Source organism: Apiospora aurea (assembly GCF_038362705.1).
Source record: "Apiospora aurea strain CBS 24483 chromosome Unknown utg000008l_segment0_segment0, whole genome shotgun sequence".
Lineage (NCBI taxonomy): Eukaryota > Fungi > Ascomycota > Sordariomycetes > Amphisphaeriales > Apiosporaceae > Apiospora > Apiospora aurea.
The window spans coordinates 2057894-2077150 of NW_027117395.1; the positions used below are offsets into that span (position 1 = coordinate 2057894).

Below are 19257 nucleotides of genomic sequence, written 5' to 3' on the forward strand. Positions count from 1 at the left end.
CACTGGATCATTAGTCAGGCCAGGAGAGCAACAAGAGGCTCTTTCCAGCAACCTATTTCCCTCAATTGGATACCCCAAGACACACACTTGCCCATCATGGCGACATCTAACAACATGATTAACAACGCGGTTGACCCCAACATCGAAGACGAGTTGTTCGCGAAGGAGGTTGAGGAAGTTCAGAAGTGGTGGACAGACTCGAGATGGAGATACACCAAGAGGCCCTTCACAGCCGAACAGATTGTCTCGAAAAGGGGCCACTTGAAGGTCGAGTACCCGAGCAATGTCCAGTCCAAGAAGCTCTGGAAGATCTTGGAGGGCCGATTCCAAGTGAGTAGTACTCCTCTGGGCTACGATATACCATGCTCTAGCCCGTACTGACAAAAGACCAGAACCGCGATGCCAGCTATACCTACGGTTGCTTAGAACCTACCATGCTCACACAGATGGCCAAGTATCTGGATACTGTCTACGTCTCTGGCTGGCAATCCTCCTCGACCGCATCTTCGACCGACGAACCTGGCCCAGACCTGGCTGACTACCCCTATGTGAGTGCCGTCCAGATACTAGAGCATACCTACATATACACGGCTACAAAGGCTAACACATGCACCCCCTAAAAGACCACGGTACCAAACAAGGTGAAGCACTTGTTCACGGCCCAGATGTTCCACGACCGAAAACAGCGGAACGAGCGCGTCAGCGCCCCTAAGTCCGCCCGTGCCAACTTGGCAAATATCGACTACCTCCGCCCCATCGTCGCCGATGCCGACACGGGCCACGGTGGCCTGACGGCCGTCATGAAGCTGACCAAGCTCTTCATCGAGTCCGGCGCCGCGGGCATCCACATCGAAGACCAGGCCCCGGGCACCAAGAAATGCGGGCACATGGCGGGCAAGGTGCTGGTGCCCATTAGCGAGCATATCAACCGGTTGGTCGCCATCCGGGCCCAGGCCGACATCATGGGCACTGATCTGCTGGCCGTCGCCCGGACCGACGCCGAGGCGGCGACGCTGATCACGACCACCATCGACCCGCGCGACCATTCCTTCATCATGGGCTCGACCAACCCCAACATACAGCCGCTGAACGACCTCATGGTGGCCGCGGAGCGTGCCGGCAAGAACGGCGAGCAGCTGCAAGCCATTGAGGACTCCTGGCTGAAGGATGCCGGACTCAAGCGCTTCGACGAGGCCGTCGTCGACGCCATCAACGCCGGGGGCCACGCCGACAAGCAGGGCCTCGTGGATCGCTACCTGTCCGAGGCCAAGGGCAAGAGCAACACCGAGGCCCGCGCCATCGCCCGCACCATCACGGGCGGCGACGATATCTACTTCGATTGGGACGCGCCCCGCACCCGCGAGGGCTACTACCGCCTCAAGGGCGGCTGCGACTGCGCCATCAACCGTGCCGTCGCCTATGCACCCTACGCAGACGCCATCTGGATGGAGAGCAAGCTGCCCGACTTCAAGCAGGCCGAGGAGTTCGCGGCGGGCGTGCATGCCGTTTGGCCCGAGCAAAAGTAAGTATTTCTTCTGCCCATTATCTATATATATCCTTCCCCCACGAAACTAACATCATGTGTGTTTGCAGGCTGGCCTACAACCTTTCCCCCTCCTTCAACTGGAAGACGGCGATGCCGCGGGACGAGCAGGAGACGTACATCAAGCGGCTGGCGACGCTGGGCTACTGCTGGCAGTTCATCACGCTGGCGGGCCTGCACACGACGGCGCTCATCAGCCACCAGTTCGCCAAGGCGTACGCGGAGCAGGGGATGCGCGCGTACGGCGAGCGCGTCCAGGAGCCCGAGATGGACAACGGCGTCGACGTGGTCAAGCACCAGAAGTGGAGCGGCGCCACCTACTCGGACGAGCTGCTCAAGATGGTCACGGGCGGCATCTCGAGCACGAGCGCGATGGGCAAGGGCGTGACGGAGGACCAGTTCCATTGAGAGACGATTGGATAGAAGGGATGGGATGGAATTGGACATGATTGGAATGAAATTGGGGGGTGTTTGTTACTATAACAGTGTGCTCGGCTGGAAGGCTATGATGCAGGGACTGTCTGGATTGTTTGCTTATAGCATGAATGAAATCTTACCCCAAAGCCTATGATCTTAGATTCGTGAGAACCGTGTCAGCATAGAATTGTTTGTCGAATATCCGAAGAATCTCCACCCTGGAGGCCTCTAAATAGCCCAAGAGACAGAGAGTGTACATGTGCAGGCATTTTATCTCGAGGAGCTCAAGACGTGTTATTGGGAGTCTGATCCAAGGTTTGCAAGTGCGCCACCAAGTATCACCATGCAATTGAGTGTGCTACGGCGTACAAACTGTCAACACCTAGTGTGATATCGACGAGAATATACATACACAAAGCCGACCGGCGTGTGTGGCACCCGGCCGTTCTCTTTCCCGCTTCTGAAACAACCTCCTTTGCCCGCCGGATTACTCGTGAAACTCCTCCTCGTGGACGCCCTTCTCCCGGACCTCGGCGGCGCGGCGCTCGAGGTCCTGGCCGAGGCCGGCGCGGTACTTGGACTTGTCGGCGCCGACGACGATCCAGGGCGCGTGGGTGAAGAGGTAGTTCATCTCCTCGAGGGGGATCTGCTTGGTCTCGGGCAGGACGAGCCAGAAGAAGAGGGCGTTGGTGAAGTTGCAGACGGTGAAGACGATGAAGTAGCGCCAGCCGCCCACGTTCTGGATCGCAATGTCCGTCACCTGCCCGATCATGGTGTTGAAGGCGAACGAGACCATGGTCGCGATCGAGACGCCCTTGGAGCGCGTGTGCGTGTCGAAGATCTCGGCGGGGATGATCCTGTTTTTGGTGGAAAGGGAGCGGGACGTGTTAGTTTGCAACTTCTCAGAAAAAGAGGCATGTTGGTTGTAAAGAGTTGGTGCTGCACTTACCAGCTGAGCGGACCGCATGCATAGGAGAACGAGATGTTGTATAACCACGTTCTAAGTCAAGGTCAGCAGCGAATTTCTGAATGAGTCCGCGTAAGGACTTCGGGGGCTTACACGATGATGAAGCCCCAACCGGCGCTTCCATTGCCTCCTTCGGCATCTGGAGGGAACATAGCTGCTCATAAGTTAGCAACAGTTTTGTTCGTCATAGTCGATGTGGATACCAACCAAGCAAGATGGTGGCAATCATGAACATGATACAGTTCACGAGATTGCCCGTGATGAGTGTCCATCGCCGGCCAAACTTATCAATCGTAAACAGGCAGGCCATCTGCGCAATCAGAGCCAGAATCGAGTTGATGGCCTGGTACTTGAGCGCGTTCTCCTGGGAGATGCCAATCTGCTTGAAGATATTGACGGAGAAGTACTGGATGGCCGAAACACCGGTCATCTGTACTGATGCCTGCAGCGCAACGGCGAGGAAAAGTCGGCGGAAGGCAGACTTCTTGGTAAAGAGCTCTGTGTAGCTCTTCGCTTCGTGCTCATGCTCAAAGGCGATGGTTTCCTTTAAAGTCAAGGTCAGCCGCCCGGCTGCACGTGTTTTGTTAGGTGTATATATGACCTACCTGGATCTGGGCATATTCTGCTTGCACCCACGCATCGTTGATGTTCCCATTGGCATGAAGCCTAGCAAGGGTGTGTAGGCCCAGCTCTGCCTGGTGGTGGTCGATAAGCCACCGCGGGAGACTCGGGGAAACTATGAGCTGGTTCAGTAAAAGCTTCCTTCGAAAAGAGGAATTGGGTATAGTCTTCTCACATGAAGATAAGCGCAGCCAATATAATAGCAGGTATGATCTGTATGCCAAGAGGGATTCGCCACTGCCGTTCGTCATTCAGATTCACGTTGGTGCCCCAGGTTAGCCATGTGGCAACCAAGGCACCGATGCCCAACATGAACTGCTGCAGACCCGTCACGCGGCCTCGGATCGATGGATGACAGATCTCACCCTGGTACACGGGGATGATCATGGTCAGGAAGCCGACACCGAGACCGGCCATGGCTCGTCCAGCGTATAGGTAATCGTAGGACCGGGCGCCTGTCTGGAGACCTCCACCGAGAATGAATATTATCGAACCGATGAAGATGGTCCATCGTCGACCGAACCAGTCGCCCGAGGGGCCAGCAAAGAAGGCCCCGAAGACAGCGCCGCCAGTGAAGAGAGAAACTTTGAGGTAGCATAGTATCAGCAAATGCTCTCCTGCTAGTCTTTTTGGGGGGGTTCGTTCCACGCTCACTTACCAACGGCACCATTCCTTACTGGGTCACCATCTGGCATGCCAGGTGAAAACTCATCCTTATATACCTGGCTGCCAACAACGCCGGCAATGACCCCGAGATCGTATCCGTAGAGGATAGAGCCCACCGACGCGAACACGCCGACGAGGAACTGCCAACCACCACTATCAGCATACAGTGCCCATAAGGACTCCAAAGCCGGTGACCGTATTGCTCACCTGATAAGTATGAGGCGAAAGAGGCATCTTGACAGTCCTCACCTACAAGCAGCAGGGCGGTTTTCAAGGTAGCTGAGACAGGAAGAACAAGACTCGGCAGGGCGAAGTCACCGAGAGCTTCTCCTGGTAGCTATTTAACGAGACCGTCGCACCCCCGGCACCGCGACCCCCGAAGCGGAAAGTGCTCCATGGTCTCCCCATTCCCCGGGTAACGGGCTGAGTGAACATGTGACGGGGTGCTGGAGTGTTAGGTCCCGCGGCCTGGGGGTTTGTGGAAATCGCGTGGTTCTGGGGTGGTCAAGGACCGGGATGTGTATAGGCGCACCAATGCCGTCAGGGCATGGCGCCGGCTCCAGCTACCTGAATCCAGCTTTTGTCTGGGGAAGTGGTTTATTTGCGGGGGAGGGCCTGGGATCCGCCCCCAGTATTTACTTACCCCAAGGTGCCATTGGGCATTTTGGAGAAGACAGGCAGCTCCTGTTCATATCCTTCGATTGGCTTCCTTCTCATACCTATACCTCCTTCGCCTTGTCGATATATTCTGCCACATCCAGCTGCATGTTAGTTGTTCACAGCTCACTTGCCCAGCCTGAAGGATGCTTCCCTCCTTGCCTCCCTACCTACCCAACTACGTCTTCCTTACTCGTATAAGACCCTACTAACGCCCAATTTCCTACCGTGTCGGCTGTATTTCCTACTCAGGAAACAATGGCCCGTATGTGCCGCACGAGACCAGCTACCAAGTAGCTCCCCAGGTCGCAGCCGCAACTCTCAGAGTTCACCTAGAATTGACCTGGTGATGGATTCTGCTATAGATCGTTTATTAACATCATGCATAGTACTCATCGTCATTGGGTACCTCTGCAGGCGACGCAAAGAGATGATATATCCCCACTAAGGAGGAGCTTCACCACAAGCTGACAGAGTTTCTGCAGCCTGAGACCGTATACTCACTCATTTCGCGGGTGGCAGACTGCCTTCTGGCATGGACAAAGTTTGTCTGTGTAAATGTGTAGATGTGCGTCTACCTCACAAGGACCCAAAAGCGACCTGGGAAATCGGCATGCGACTCATGCATACGTCATTGGCATTATCCTTGCGAGCGAGAACCAAACATGTTCCTACATTGGCACAATCGATGGGACTATTCGGGATTGAACTAGTCATATCTGACTTGTGTTTCCCCCGCCCTGCCACAACTATTCTGTACAACATGTAGTTCGTTTTCTGTGATGGGTTGCGACTGTTCGCAGCTTCACAGGTCACGGACCACGACAAGTGTCATGCCCGCCGCCGCTCACGAACACAACGTTGGACTGTGCGCCCGCGACGGCATATGTCGAGCGCATCGGTGACAGGAGCCGACAGTGCGGTGCGATGATGGCGCCTGTCACAGCACTATTCCGAGTGCTGGTGCTGTTTTCTGCGGAGCTATCAGGAGAGACAAAGTCGTAGCATTCCTAGGCAACGCACACACAGCACGACTACCAATATGCCTTTACATTGGCACCTAATTGCCGAAACCCATTAGCAACCCCAATGGCGCACGTATGGGGATTTGCGGCAATCTCGCGATTTGCCCCAACGTCAACGGAAACATGGGGTACGATGCCTGACTGTCTTGTCACTCTGGGACGATTGAGTATAGCGGTGTCCCATCCCATGCAGCCAACTCGGCCAGTTTATATCCTGTGCTGTATTCAACAAAAGTATCGAATGATGACGACAGTAAGCACAAAACTATTGTAACCACCATCGACAGTTGGCTTGGCCATTTTGGCTGTGCCATGGGGGCATAGTCGTCGCAACGTGGTATGATGAAGTTGGGTGAGGTGAGCGGTCAAGCACTGGGCATGCAGTTGGAGCGAAGCGCAGCTGTCAACGACTCACTTTTGCACAGTAAGTCCTCAGCGGCACAAGCTTACGTGACTCGGATGCATTAATCTATACTCCATAGGTATGTATATACGTGCGAAAGCCAAGCCTAACCTGTGCCATGTTACTTTCCGGGTCGTCCACGTTAAAAAAGAGTCTATCTACACAATTATTGAATCCAGATCGTTCGGCTTACTACGTTAAGCTGTTGGAAAACCGTGTCGGCTGTCTATTTCTGGAATCCGGTGGTGGCTTTGCGCAGATCGTGAAATGCCATCCAACGGAGGAACCACATGCAGCACGGAAATCGGCATCAGTGGTTGGATGGAAATTGGGCCTGAGGCCTGCCAAGCCCCATCTCGCCCATGCAGATCAAGGGAGGCTAGAACGTTGACTCGCAGGCTTGAGAGCGATGCACGATAGAGAGGTACTTGCCCGCTGCGCATCGGGACCAGCCAAAGCAGGGCAACCCCCCGCAACCTGCCCGCCCCGATGAAGTCACTGCTAAGCATGCAAGGCCCTGATCTTCGCTGGCACCTGAACCACTGTCAACTGTCTCCCCTATTAATCCACCTGACACCCCTCAAAAGGTAGCCTAGAGAGCCCCAAACAGCCCCCCCCAAAAGGTTCCGGAAGCCCAGAGCCAGGCCAGCGCCAGCCCAGCCAAGCCCCCACCGACCGGCTAAGGTTGCAATCAACTGTGAGGTGTACATGCCAGCCGAACCATCCCATCTTTCCTCCCGCTTACCCTATATACAGCCTCAACATTCTATCCCTAGACTTTCCTTCCTCTACACCCCCCTCCGAATCGGAACCGTTTCTTTCACCCTACCTTGTTGGCGCGACACCCAGCGACCTCTGCTCCTCGACGGAGTTTCTTTCCTTTAGACCCCTCCATACCTTCAAAGGCATATATTACTGGCAGTCATACCCAGCGTCTTCTTTGCTTTTTGTCCTGGATGACATTGCCAAGCCAGTCATAGTTGTTGGCTTTGCTTTGTACGCCAGGCCGTACCCAACCCGACCTTTCTTTTGATCGCAACCGAGCCGTGCTTTGGAAACTCTCTCTTTACACTCGTTCGCCGGATCGAATACATTGGCAACTGTCATTTCTACGTTTCATCATCCACGCCAACCCTTCAACACCTGATGCGGCTTCTCCGGAGCTGCTGGTCAACGCCTTGCCCCACCGATGTTCACCCTCCGACGTGTGACGATCGTATTCGTCGCCTTCGCCGCTCTGGTTGCCGTCGTCACATACCTACCGCGCGCCCTCAACCCCGTCAAGCCGAGTAAAGAGCAGACTGAACAGAATAAGCTATGGATCAATACCTCCCCTTACTGGCTTGACCGACAGGCCTGCCGCTGGCTGAGCCTATGCGGTGTGCTCCACATTCGATCGGATCCAGCGGCTTTGAGAAACACCACCGATGACGACCCAGACGAGGGCGAATTGAGGAATATAGAACTACGGTCATTGCATGACTACAACTACGACCCGAAACTGCAGAATGCCCTCTCGACCCACCCGCCAGCAGCGCGGTCCAAGGGCAACTTGAAGGAGATACCCGACTATGTACTCAAGTTTGCGCCGCTCGTTCATCTCTACTCTGGCGAGAACTTCTGGCCCTCTGACATCGCCGAGCACGTCCGGCACATGTCCCCATATGTCAATGATACGCATGCCAACATGTCGCGGACCGTTACCCTGAACTCCATGCATGGGCTTGATGCCGAGCCAGGTTTTGTCTATTTGAAGAGCAACGATGACGTAGAGTCGCGACCGGAGTGGCTCCATAGCCACGCAAACATACCTTCGCCGTTCCCAGAGGACGAAGACGACGATAGGGATGACACGATCCCTGCGCCGGATCATGATGAGAGCAATGTGGGGCCTGGCGAGAGTACAACTTGGTACGAAGTCGATCGCAAACATCCCCTCCGTAGGATATCTGATCCTCGCAAACGCCAAGGCCTGTTTAGGCAGCGTGGGCGGGGGGCTCCTCGTTGGTCACGCAGGGATTCTAGCTCGGTTCCCAATACCCCCCAGTACAAACCCGATGAGTCTGGGCACTCCAAAGCACCAGCCACATTAGTCCTGGTGGACAAGGGCTCAGGCATAGTGGACGCCTTCTGGTTCTTCTTCTATGCTTACAACCTGGGACAAACTGTTTTGGGGATGCGCTTTGGCAATCACGTTGGCGACTGGGAGCACTGCATGATCCGTTTCGAACATGGCATGCCTCGGGGAGTCTTCTTTAGCGAACACGAAGGTGGTCAAGCATACGCTTGGCACGCCGTAGAAAAGCGACAGAACGAGACCTCACAGGTCCAGCGGCCCGTCATCTATAGCGCGGTTGGCAGTCACGCCATGTATGCCACGCCCGGCGACCATCCCTATGTGTTGCCGTTTAACCTGCTCAAAGACCAGACGGACCGTGGGCCACTGTGGGATCCCGCACGGAACATTAGATCTTACTGGTACGATTATACAAAAGAAGGAGAGGAAGATGATACCCTGGGACTCGAACCTACCAAGGAGAACCCCGATGAGCCGACGAATTGGTTCCATTACGGGGGACCTTGGGGGGACAAGCTGTATGGATTAGATGATACCCGGCAGTACCGTTTATTCGGTCAATACCACTATGTGACGGGCCCGACGGGCCCCAAGCACAAGAACCTGGGCCGCGAGAAGATGTGTCTCTTGTGGAGGTGCAAGATCATACACAGTCTTAGCGAGGGGAAGAAGGGCAGTTGGCATTCTTGAAGAACTTACATGGACTGGCGTAAATGGGAGATTTAGAAATTTTAGATAGGAAATACCACTGCAACCTTTTAAAAGGATTACATTTGAGACTCTACAGTCCTTGATCGTGTGGGTTTTGTCCCTGTGTCTTTCGCAGTGCATTTGTTGTTATTCGCCGGTAAGATGTGTATACATTCATTTATAAGTAAGTACATGTCTTGTACAATTGCCCCCTTTAGCGCCCTGCCAACCAAACGCCACTGAACCCAACTTACCTTGCGACAGTCGGCCGCATTGATAGCTATATTCCCGGAATAACAAGCAAACCCTCGAACCTCTTCTTTTCGACCCCCTTGTCTGATGCGTTCATATTGTTTCTGGGCAGGGTGATGATACCTTCGTAGAAGACGGAGTGTGGCGAGACGCTCCTGGTTCGGAACCAGGGGATGGGGCCTGTCGCGGCTCCTGCTATGCGAATCCCGCTTCCTCTGCAGCCGTGGACACCACACCAAGCCTGGCGGATGGCAACGATGTTGGGGAAGCGCAGTGGATGGCCAACACCACTGGACGGCGATGGTATTATTATTGTTGATGGCAAGGGGATGGGTAGGAGAAGGACGACGATGAACATGGCGGCGCTGATGAGGAAGAGGATGCTCAGGAAATGGACGCAGGTGTCGAAGATTTGCTCGCCTGCAGAGGGATGATGCTGATGCTGGGTTGGAATTCCGCCAGGGGTGGTTGAGGGGGTCGAAATCGGTGTGGCGGGTTTCGAGCCATTGCCTTGGGGAACAGAGGTTTCTTCCTTCTCTCTACTTGACGCGTTGGAGGACGGGGACGACGGGGATTTGCGGGCGGTAGCGTCTTTTCCGTCTCTCGCCAAAGTCGCGGTACCATTGCTGGGCGGCGAGGATGGCGGCTTTCTTGTTGATGGCTATCAGGTCTTTAGTGGCGATCGGGATGCGTGATAACTTCACGCGGGATTTGGGTCTTACCTCGTCTGCCGTAGTAGCCTCGCGGTCGCCGGTCTCAACCGCAGTCGCCCCTTTCTCCTCTACCTCGGGAACATTACCCGCCTTACCCTTCGTCCCCTCTTGGGTGGCCACTGCAGGAGACGCCGTCGACTTTTGTTCTACTTCTTCAAACCCGCTCTTGAACCACTCGTGCTGCATCACTTCTTCCATGCTGATGCGCTCATCAGGGTCATACCTGAGCACTTTTCGGCACAGGTCGGCAAGCTGGAACACCTCCTCCTCTGGTACTCTCCACGGCACATACGTCGGCGTCGGGACGTAGTCGACGTCTCGCTGGTACTGTATGCTACCGCGGTCGGCGCCGATCATCGCCTGCAGATAGTCCGCGTACCCGCTCCTCTCCATCACGTCTTGCCTGATATCTTCCAAATCCTCGACGGTCGCGGATACGGGCTTCGCGACCCTTGTCGTTGTCCCGTCCTCTGCAACCTCCACCTCCTCATCCGAGTCTTCGAACACCCCATCCCGCTGCAACTCCAGCTTCCAGGCCAGGCGATAGGAGTCGGGCAGGGGGCCCCAGCAGGGCCTCGAGGTCCAGCACGTAGTGCGGCCGCGTGATGTTGCTGAAGAACTCGCCCCGGCCGCGGATCTCCTGGATCATGCAGACGAACGACCACACGTCGCTGGCCTCGCACGTGTTGCCCGTGCGGAAGAAGGCCTCGGGCGCCGCCCACTGCGCCGGGATCCCCACGAACTCGGGCGGGTCGCCCGCGCGGTACGAGATGCCAAAGTCGATGGTGGCGGTCTGGGTCTTGGGGCCGAGGATGCCGATGTCGCTGCGCTCGACGAGGTACGCGGGCGCGCGGCCGCCCTCCTCGGGCGGTTCGCCCCCGTCGTCGGCCAGCGTGACGGGCTCGGTCCGCGGCTCCTCCAGCAGCGTCAGCATCTCCTTCCTGCTGAGCTTCTCGACGTCGTTGACGTGCAGGAGGATGTTGTCGCTCCGGAAGTCGCCGTGGCAGATGCCGTGGGCGTGGAGGAACTGCAGGGAGCGGCCGGCCTGCGCCAGGACGCCCTTGACGGTCTCGCCGCTGGCCTCGAGCTGGGACCGCAGGTTGGGCCCCATGACGGGGAAGACGAGGCAGAGGTGCGTACCGTTGGGGCCCTGGAGCCAGAAGTGCCGCGACGGCAGCATGATGCCCGCCGCCTCCCACTGCGCCCGCGTCACGCCCTGCGACTGCAGCTCCTCGATGGTCTGGAGCTCCGGGTTGTCCGCGTGCGACTCGCTCGCCGCGATGATCTTGACCGCCTTCCACGCCGTCTGGCCCTCGACCTCGGGCCCTTCCTGGCACAGCCAGACCGTCCCGAACCCGCCGTGGCCCAGCTTCGCCACCACCTCGAAGTCGTGGTTCAAGCGGTCCCCCAGCTGCACCGGGTGGAACCCGCCCTCCCGGTACGCCTCGACCTCTTCGGCCTCGATCTCCTGGATCGGCTTGTACACATTGTGGCCCTTCTTCTTCGCCGGCGGATAGGGGTTGCCTCTTCCCTCGGTCAGGGGCTCCGTCGCAAAGGGGCTTGATAGCTGGGTCTTGGTCCCGTCAAGAGACACGGATGTGCTCGGCTGGTCCATGGTTGTTTGGTTTCCAATCTTTCCTCGTAAAACGAGTGCGGGTCTAATCGTCTTTGTGTGTGTGTGAGATGAGACAGTAAAACACTAGTAGCCCTGGACCCTCCTGTTCTGTGGCGGGCTTATTATCTATCCATCACCCCGAGAAAGCTCTTTAAGCAAAATTATCGCCAAAGGAAAACGCCAAAGAGCCTGTTTTCAAGTTGGCCTTTTCATTGACATCCCTCTGACACAAAGCCCTGATGTCAATTCATTAAGAGTATGAGCGAGTTAGGCCTCTTTGTACGAAAGTCGACCCTCCAGCATGGCCTATGGCACTTCCAGGGTGACATCCTGACGAATGAATTGATATTTTCTCGATCTTTGAATATTTTAATACAGCCAGAAATTACATACGAGATGGATATCACTGAATATCATTTTTTGTGTTTAATACGATCTCATGGGATGTTGTGCTTCCAAGGCCATGCGGCCAGCTTCCCGTTTTCGGGGAACGGTTTTGTTGGTATTTACCAGTGTTCCAAAGTTGTTCTGAGTGAAATGAAGAAGGACAGCGAAAGCAATATGCAAGCTACCCCTATTTGACATTCAGGGCTTCAGAGGGACAAATAGGGGTATATCGTATATCCCATCGCCCTTGCATTGCATCACTGTCCACTTGTTGATGTTGCGCTTGTACTGACCGTATAATACAATATACTGCTTATATACCAATTACAGAATTCACTCCCCCTATGGTTTCATACTTCACTTTATAACGATGCTATCTTGCTATTGGGATACCTCCTTTTCGGCCTTTCGCTTCTTCCGCCCCTTTTCCTTCTCTTCTTCCGTTATGCCATCCTTCTCGCTGTGTACATCCCTTTCGGTTCCCGTTTCCTTATCTTTTCCTATTTCCCTACTTCGCTTCGTATTAGAGCCTAACTGTGCCCCGTCCTTCGAAGTTCTGCTCTTGCCAGTCTTGCGTTTCCTCACTTGCCGTGGTGTACCATCGGAATAGAGGCCATAGTAAGCAGGGTCTGTCACGGCTGTGGAATACTGGCGGCCTTTTCGGGATCTAGTTTGGTACCGGGGCTTTATAACCATTTCGTACTTGTTCTCTTTCTCCGGGAGACAGTACTTGTAGTATTCCCGAATGACGTGGTTGAGTTCTGCCCGGTCGAAGGTGCCGCCGGTGCTGGACGAAAGCCCGTTGATGCGAGGATTCATGGAGAAGGCAGGCATGGTCAGCGACGAGGAGAAGTCGATGATCTTGCCGTAGAGGTAGTTTTCCGGCTTTATATCTCCGGCCCAGATACCGAGCTTGTGTAGCGAGTGTAAGTCTTGCATCATTTGGGGGATGTCCTTTTCTTGGAAGAGATGTTCCTTGTTTTGCCAGGAACGTTTATGAACTTGAAACCGATACTCCTCCAGGAGCCTCTCGTCTTCTTCCTCGTCGACATCATTCTCAGAGAACCATGATCTGTAATGTATGAGGGGTTCTTCCTGCACCTCACTCTGCGCCTTATCCGGGACCTCAATGTACTCCTTCACGATTGCCATGACTGGCTCCTTTGGGCCATCCCAACGACTCCAATCGTATACACCCTTCTCAGCCAACTCTTTTTCGTGGGTACCATCGAGCTGGATATACCCGTAGCACTTAACGGACAAGTCTTCTCTGTTGCACTCCTTCAACCTTCCGTACGCCCGACTTTCTCTCGAGAACTGACCTTTTTCTTCATTGATATCAGCCTCAGTGTAACCGCATGCTTCATTCAGCTCTCTGCACTGCTTAAGGAAATCCAAAAGCTCCTCATAATGATCTGGGTCATGGCCAGGGCACTTGAACTGAGTGACGTCAGCTCGCTTGACCCGATGGTATGTAAAAAAGGGGCGGGCTCACCAGTTTCAAAGCATACACATCCCCGTCTATTCTCACTTTCCATACATATCCCGAGAAACCCTGACAAGATTGGTTTCAATGCTGCGCCGGATGTTCAGGTCAGTCATAAAGGTCGGGGAGGACATGAGGGGGATGAAAAGTTGCCAACGCTCACTAAGTTGTAATGAAAAGGGTAAATGACTCCCATGTTGGATCTTCGGGGTGGTTGAGTTGTACTGTTGTTGTTTTGACAATTGCGGCAGCCGATGCACTATATGTGTAAGCTGCGTTAGTCGTACTATTGAGATGAACGTGGAGCTGGTGTAGGTGCTTTCTTACAGAAACCCGAAGGCCATGAGAATCATGGCAGTGACCTTGTCCTGTCTTTTCATCTGGAAATTTCAGAGCAGATAGATGGGAAACGAAGCCAATGCTATATCGACGAATGCCGCCCAGGCTCCAAAGAAGGTCATGACCTATTAGCTTACCATACGCTTCGCGTCTGATGTGGAAGGGCATCGCACGATAGGGGCAGTGGGGTTAACTTACAACCAGCAACAAAGCTCACGACGTCCAGGATGAAAGGGTCGAAACAGTCCGCTGTCGCCGTCGCGGACGGGACCCAAAGCGCACTGACCGGACGGCATTGGTTGAAAAACAACACGATGGTGAGGATAGAGGTGACGAAAAGCACGACGATGATGGAGTACAGGAGCCAGTGCCAGACACGGCGCTTTGTGCTTCCCATCAAGGTGCAAAGCAGAATGGCTATGGACAGCTTCGGTAGGCAATAGGCGAGAATGCCTGGGGGTCTCTGGATTGAACTGTAATACAGTACCCGGACGACTTGCTCGTCGGTCAGGTACTGGATATGTCGACCGAGGCCAGAGGCCACTGCAACAGAAACGAAGACATTGGTGATCAGGTTCAAAATGACCGCAACAACAATGACAGTATCGTCCCAACCGAACGAGCGGGTGACGAAGATCCGGCTGTAGAGACGAAGGGCAACAAAAACAGTGGAAATGATAGTGCCTACCCAAGCAATGGCGTTGATGGCTGGCCCTCGGTTGTTGTCCGAAGGATTCGTGTTATTAGCATCCATGGTAGATGCAAAGATGTGGATAGCGTGATACTGGAAGAATCGGAGCAGAACCTTCGCGTGAGGTCCTCGAGGGAGCGCAGTAGACGGTATAAAATAGCATCATGGTGATACAATTTCATCCTCCCATAAGATGGGCGAGGCTATTGAGTTGCTCCACGTTGTTATTTTTGTCCAGTTCAGGCAGGCCGTTGGTTCTATGCATCAATTATCGTGACGCACATGCAGTAATAGACCCACGGAAGAGATAATGGAGGGTGGGTAGTTGGATGACCGTTGGTGCAGTGTACTCAGGCACAGCAGCTTGGCAAAAGGTAGCCTGCAGCCAACAGTCGGCAGGCTGAGATGAATCGGGAAGGGAACCGACAGGTCGGTTTGACAGACACTCTCAGATTCCCTGTTCAAGATCAACGCTCCTCAATTGGCCCTGTTTTGTTGTCTCTTCCTTGTCGTCTCTAGCACTTGCAACCTCCATCGACCTGTTTGGCTCTGCCCCCCTAAGTAGAGTGGCCGAAATTGATCTTTTCCCCCTTGGCCATTCTCTTCACTATCAGTCACATACACATTCCAGTCTCTGCCGTCGTTGGGCCCCTACACCTGTATTCTATCCATCATGACTCCCGAAACATCTAGTATGGAAAACGTCGCTCAAGCCCTGAAGCAAGTGGCAGAACACGGCGAAAGGTTCATGGACAATGACTCTTCCGCACGCGAAAGGCTAGTTGCAAGTGCGCGAGCGCTTATCCTTGCAGTCGAAACACCTATGGACTCACTCCTGTGGCATGTTTGGGCGCTGGTAAGAGATCATCGTCGTCGCCTTTTTTTTCTTCAAAACATGGATAACAGATAGACTGACGCAACATGGCCATCGTATGCAGCCTACCAGGACGGCAGCTGCACGTATCGCCGTTGACCTGAAGATCTTCGAGACTGCCGTCGAGGACGGCGGCCATCCCAAGTCTAGTGAGGACCTGGCTGCTGTTACTGGAGCATCGCCTACTTTGGTGAAGCGTATCAGCCGTGCTCTTGTTTCTATGGGCATGCTGGCCGAACAAGGCCCTGGCTTATACACGCCCAATAGCTTCACCAAACTGCTGGCGAACAAGGAGTACGCTGCTGGAATCATATTCAAGTATGTGTTTTAGCACTGCTATCCCACCTACCTCGATTACGTTACTTTGGCTAAAAGTCCAACAAAGCTTCGATATCAACATGGAATCACTCGCCAAGTTGCCGGAATATCTCAAGAAAACCAACTTTCAGAACCCCGAGAACGCCCTAGACGGGCCGTTCCAGTACGCAAACGACAACAAACCGGCTTTTAGCTGGCTGGTCGAGCGCCCGGAGACTTTCGAGGCCTTCCACCTCTACATCCACTCGCTCCGGCAGCACCGCCCGAGCTGGACGGACATGTACCCGGCGCAGGCGCGTCTCGTCTCGGGCCTGAAGCCCGACGGCGACGCCTCGGCCTTCGTCGACGTGGGCGGCAGCATGGGCCAGATCCTGCAGGACTTCCGGGCCAACGTCCCGCAGTATACGGGACGGCTCGTCCTGCAGGAACTCCCCGAGGTCGTCGCCGCCGCGACCGAAAAGGGCGTCGGTGCCGACGGCCGTATCGAGTTGCAGGTCCACGACTTCTTCACCCCGCAGCCCGTCCGGGGCGCCCGCGCCTACTTCATGCGCACCGTCCTGCACGACTGGCCGGACGCGCAGTGCCGTAAGATCCTGACCCAGCTGAAGGACGCCATGGAGCCGGGATACAGCAGGATCCTCATAAGCGACTGTGTATGTATCCACTTGCTTTCCTTATACTTCACAGCTGTACCCTTCTCCATTGCTTCTGTACTCGTTCAACGTGGTGTACAACAACCTGGGTCCGAATACTGACCTCCTTATTACTAGGTTATATCGGATGAGAAAGCCGCATGGCAGCATGTGTCGATGGATATTTTCATGATGGCTCAGGTATCGTCGCGCGAGCGCACCGAACATGAATGGCGTGCCCTCATTGAAAGCTGTGGCTTGAAGGTCACAGGCATCTATAGCAAAGGCGACGGCAATGAGGGTCTCATCGAGGTTTATCCTGCCAGAGTGAGACTGGAACATAAGCACCGACCTATAGGAGCTGGAGCTGCTCTCTCCGTGCTACAGTATATCTTTTATGTAGATAAAACCAATGACTCGAGCGAAATACCATATATCCTAATATGTGCTTGAGAATTAATGTTATGTCACTTGAATGAGCTTCTTGAGTAAGTTACACGCTCATAAGGTCAAGCTGAGACATGAACATCGGGAATGTGGTCTATATGTTCTCCTCCATCAGTGACTTCCCCGGGGTTCGATTCCCAGCCTCTGCACGATAAATTTTGCCGTATGCGGTAGGATAACTCTTTTATTTGTCAGAGGGGTTTAGTTTGCTTGTACAGTCATGATCCTGTGTGTGAGACTGTTGGCCAACCGATATGGCGAGTCTGGGATTATAAGCTCAATTTGCCATCGCTATGTAGCCACACTGCCGCCCCATCCTGTAAGGTTCACAACCTCTGGAGTGCGACCGCTTCGAAAGATGCCCCAGGCTGCATCCTCGTCGCCATCATTGACCTCTTGGTGCTCAGCCCACGCGGGGATCAGGCAGAAGTCTCCCGGCTGCAGATCGACGCGCTTGTGGCCCTCCTCATAGACGACGGAGCCGTGGCCCGAGAGCGCAACGACAATCGTGTCTTGGGCGCCGTGGTGGTGCACCGGGGATGAGCCGTGGGGCTCGGCTATCATCTGTGCGAGAAAGACAGGTCCATCAACAAAGGTCGATCGTCAGGTATATGAGCACATGTTTTAAACATCTAAGATTGAGTAGGCGGGGAGAGGAAGAAAGGGAGCCGTGAACTCACACGCAGAGCGCAGATTCCGTCACAGAGATTCGATATGGCGTTCTGGCGAAGCATGCCAGCCGTCTGGCCACCGGACGTCTGGAGGTCGGCGGCCCGGGCCAGGCGGACGGGCTGCGTCGGCTGCGGCTGCGACGACATCGCAACTGCTTCTCTATATGTATCAAGTCGCTTGATGTAGTAGATGTATAGTGTGTCAAATCTATTACAGCGATTACTCTCCGATGTAAAAGCTTCAAGTCCTTTGCTTACTAGATACCTAGCTATGTGTGTGTATACATTAAATAATGCCAGACTTTCACGTTTGTCAACGCAACGGGCACGTACGTACCCGGGAGAGCCGAGAGGGATCGCGGGGACTCGCTTGTCCCTCCGTCTACCCAAACGGATGAGAAGCCGCAGTTTTGCTTCTGTTGTATGCTCGTGCGAAGAGGATGGACTCTGCCCCCCGCAACATGTACTCGCATACAGGCGTACTCCGTACCTACTTGCCATTGCTGGCCGGTGCTGCCAGAGAGACTACCACCATATCGCCCCAAAGTATCACTTACCAGCACTCCTGTTGACAATGAGCGGGACACTAACGTTCAGAAGACGTAATAAGTAAGTATTGAAACGTGTATCGAAAAATGGCATTGCAAGTACTCGCCCAACAACACACACATTGATAGCTTCTTACCCAGCCCAGATTGGCTTCGTGGTTTATCTAGTACAGAGCTGATGCGTCTGCCGAATGCGTGCCTCTGGCGCCATATCTCGAGCTACCGAGGGGTCGCATGATCGAGAAATGTCGGCCGCGCAGTTCAGCCACTGAGAAGCCGCTCAGTAGCTGCATATGCCGTGCTGCCCTCCTTGCATTGGCTTTAGTAGTGGTATCGCATAGTCAGACGATATCGTACCGGGCGGCAACTGCACACCTTTACTATATCTGCAGGCATGGGGATTATTATATATCTCTGACGGGAGATAGAGTGGTAGGTTGACAGCCAGGAGTTGGAGTCCGACCGGTTGCTGCCAATGGTGATGCTGGGCCAACCTCCTGTACGCACCGGATGCGTCAGTCTAGTGAACTCTATATTTTATTCTTCTTCGCGGTTGCCATGGCATACTCTCATCAATCTACTTGCTTGCAAATCTACTTGTCCGGGCGTGCACCTCCTGTACGCAAGTGATTAGTTGCATTTTGTCTTTGGAGTCCCACCCACCGGTAGCGATAGGTACTGAATGGGTGCAGGGCGGGCTTGCCGGTCGGGGAGGAGCCGGCAGTGGGAAGCCCCCAAATCCCCCCCAGACAAGGAGCAAGCCCCCCCGATGATCTAGACTCAGCGACGCCAAGACATCTGTGAGATGTGAAAGAGGTAAGGTTCATAAGGACATGAATTGGGTGGTATTGCATAGCCCTACGTCACAATCCTTGTCGATGTGCCGATTGTGAGAGCTTTTTGGGTCTATCAATTTGCTTTTCTTGATGGGATTCTGAGAAGCAAACCAGAAAGAAGTCTTGTGAGGTTCCCAGCGCGGTCCCAAGCACCAAGGGGTGCAGGAGGAGTGAGCTAGGATCCTGGGATCGACAGGGTCAGCCAGTAGGCCGCTTTTTGCTGCTTGCTTGATGCTTTTCTTAACCCCGCCAAGTCACCAGTCGGGTCGGAATAGCTCTGGTGATCTTCAGGTAGCGAGTGCTTTAGAGGAGGTAGCTAGTCAGGTAGCTATCGAAATTCTCGATGCTGCCAACGGTAATGACATGCTAGGTTTCACAGCAG

General features: G+C 54.4%; 8 protein-coding genes across 8 annotated transcripts; 3 read left to right on the forward strand and 5 right to left on the reverse strand.

Moving 5' to 3' along the window:
- Positions 1-96: 96 nt before the first annotated feature.
- Positions 97-1951, forward strand: PG986_012101 (isocitrate lyase; the record flags this gene model as incomplete). Its single annotated transcript, XM_066848323.1, has 4 exons — positions 97-330; positions 372-548; positions 624-1522; positions 1594-1951. 4 exons carry the CDS (start codon positions 97-99, stop codon positions 1949-1951), a joined length of 1668 nt encoding a protein of 555 aa, XP_066695019.1.
- Positions 1952-2447: 496 nt separating this feature from the next.
- Positions 2448-4448, reverse strand: PG986_012102 (uncharacterized protein; the record flags this gene model as incomplete). The annotated part of the gene is made up of 8 exons (XM_066848324.1): positions 2448-2817; positions 2910-2960; positions 3021-3081; positions 3135-3471; positions 3533-3689; positions 3724-4132; positions 4207-4393; positions 4422-4448. The coding sequence occupies 8 exons, from the start codon at positions 4446-4448 to the stop codon at positions 2448-2450; spliced, it is 1599 nt and encodes a 532-aa protein (XP_066695020.1).
- A 3040-nt stretch (positions 4449-7488) lies between these two features.
- Positions 7489-9066, forward strand: PG986_012103 (vacuolar protein sorting-associated protein; the record flags this gene model as incomplete). Its single annotated transcript, XM_066848325.1, has 1 exon — positions 7489-9066. The coding sequence occupies one exon, from the start codon at positions 7489-7491 to the stop codon at positions 9064-9066; it is 1578 nt and encodes a 525-aa protein (XP_066695021.1).
- A 791-nt stretch (positions 9067-9857) lies between these two features.
- On the reverse strand, positions 9858-10424 carry PG986_012104 (kinase-like domain-containing protein; the record flags this gene model as incomplete). Its single annotated transcript, XM_066848326.1, has 1 exon — positions 9858-10424. The coding sequence occupies one exon, from the start codon at positions 10422-10424 to the stop codon at positions 9858-9860; it is 567 nt and encodes a 188-aa protein (XP_066695022.1).
- A 94-nt stretch (positions 10425-10518) lies between these two features.
- On the reverse strand, positions 10519-11646 carry PG986_012105 (uncharacterized protein; the record flags this gene model as incomplete). The annotated part of the gene is made up of 1 exon (XM_066848327.1): positions 10519-11646. The coding sequence occupies one exon, from the start codon at positions 11644-11646 to the stop codon at positions 10519-10521; it is 1128 nt and encodes a 375-aa protein (XP_066695023.1).
- A 768-nt stretch (positions 11647-12414) lies between these two features.
- PG986_012106 (uncharacterized protein) lies at positions 12415-14612 on the reverse strand (the record flags this gene model as incomplete). The annotated part of the gene is made up of 6 exons (XM_066848328.1): positions 12415-13473; positions 13588-13609; positions 13683-13778; positions 13847-13899; positions 13996-14009; positions 14057-14612. 6 exons carry the CDS (start codon positions 14610-14612, stop codon positions 12415-12417), a joined length of 1800 nt encoding a protein of 599 aa, XP_066695024.1.
- Positions 14613-15222: 610 nt separating this feature from the next.
- On the forward strand, positions 15223-16826 carry PG986_012107 (uncharacterized protein; the record flags this gene model as incomplete). The annotated part of the gene is made up of 4 exons (XM_066848329.1): positions 15223-15405; positions 15488-15741; positions 15809-16394; positions 16512-16826. The coding sequence occupies 4 exons, from the start codon at positions 15223-15225 to the stop codon at positions 16824-16826; spliced, it is 1338 nt and encodes a 445-aa protein (XP_066695025.1).
- Positions 16827-17111: 285 nt separating this feature from the next.
- PG986_012108 (RmlC-like cupin) lies at positions 17112-17638 on the reverse strand (the record flags this gene model as incomplete). Its single annotated transcript, XM_066848330.1, has 2 exons — positions 17112-17384; positions 17501-17638. The coding sequence occupies 2 exons, from the start codon at positions 17636-17638 to the stop codon at positions 17112-17114; spliced, it is 411 nt and encodes a 136-aa protein (XP_066695026.1).
- Positions 17639-19257: the final 1619 nt, after the last annotated feature.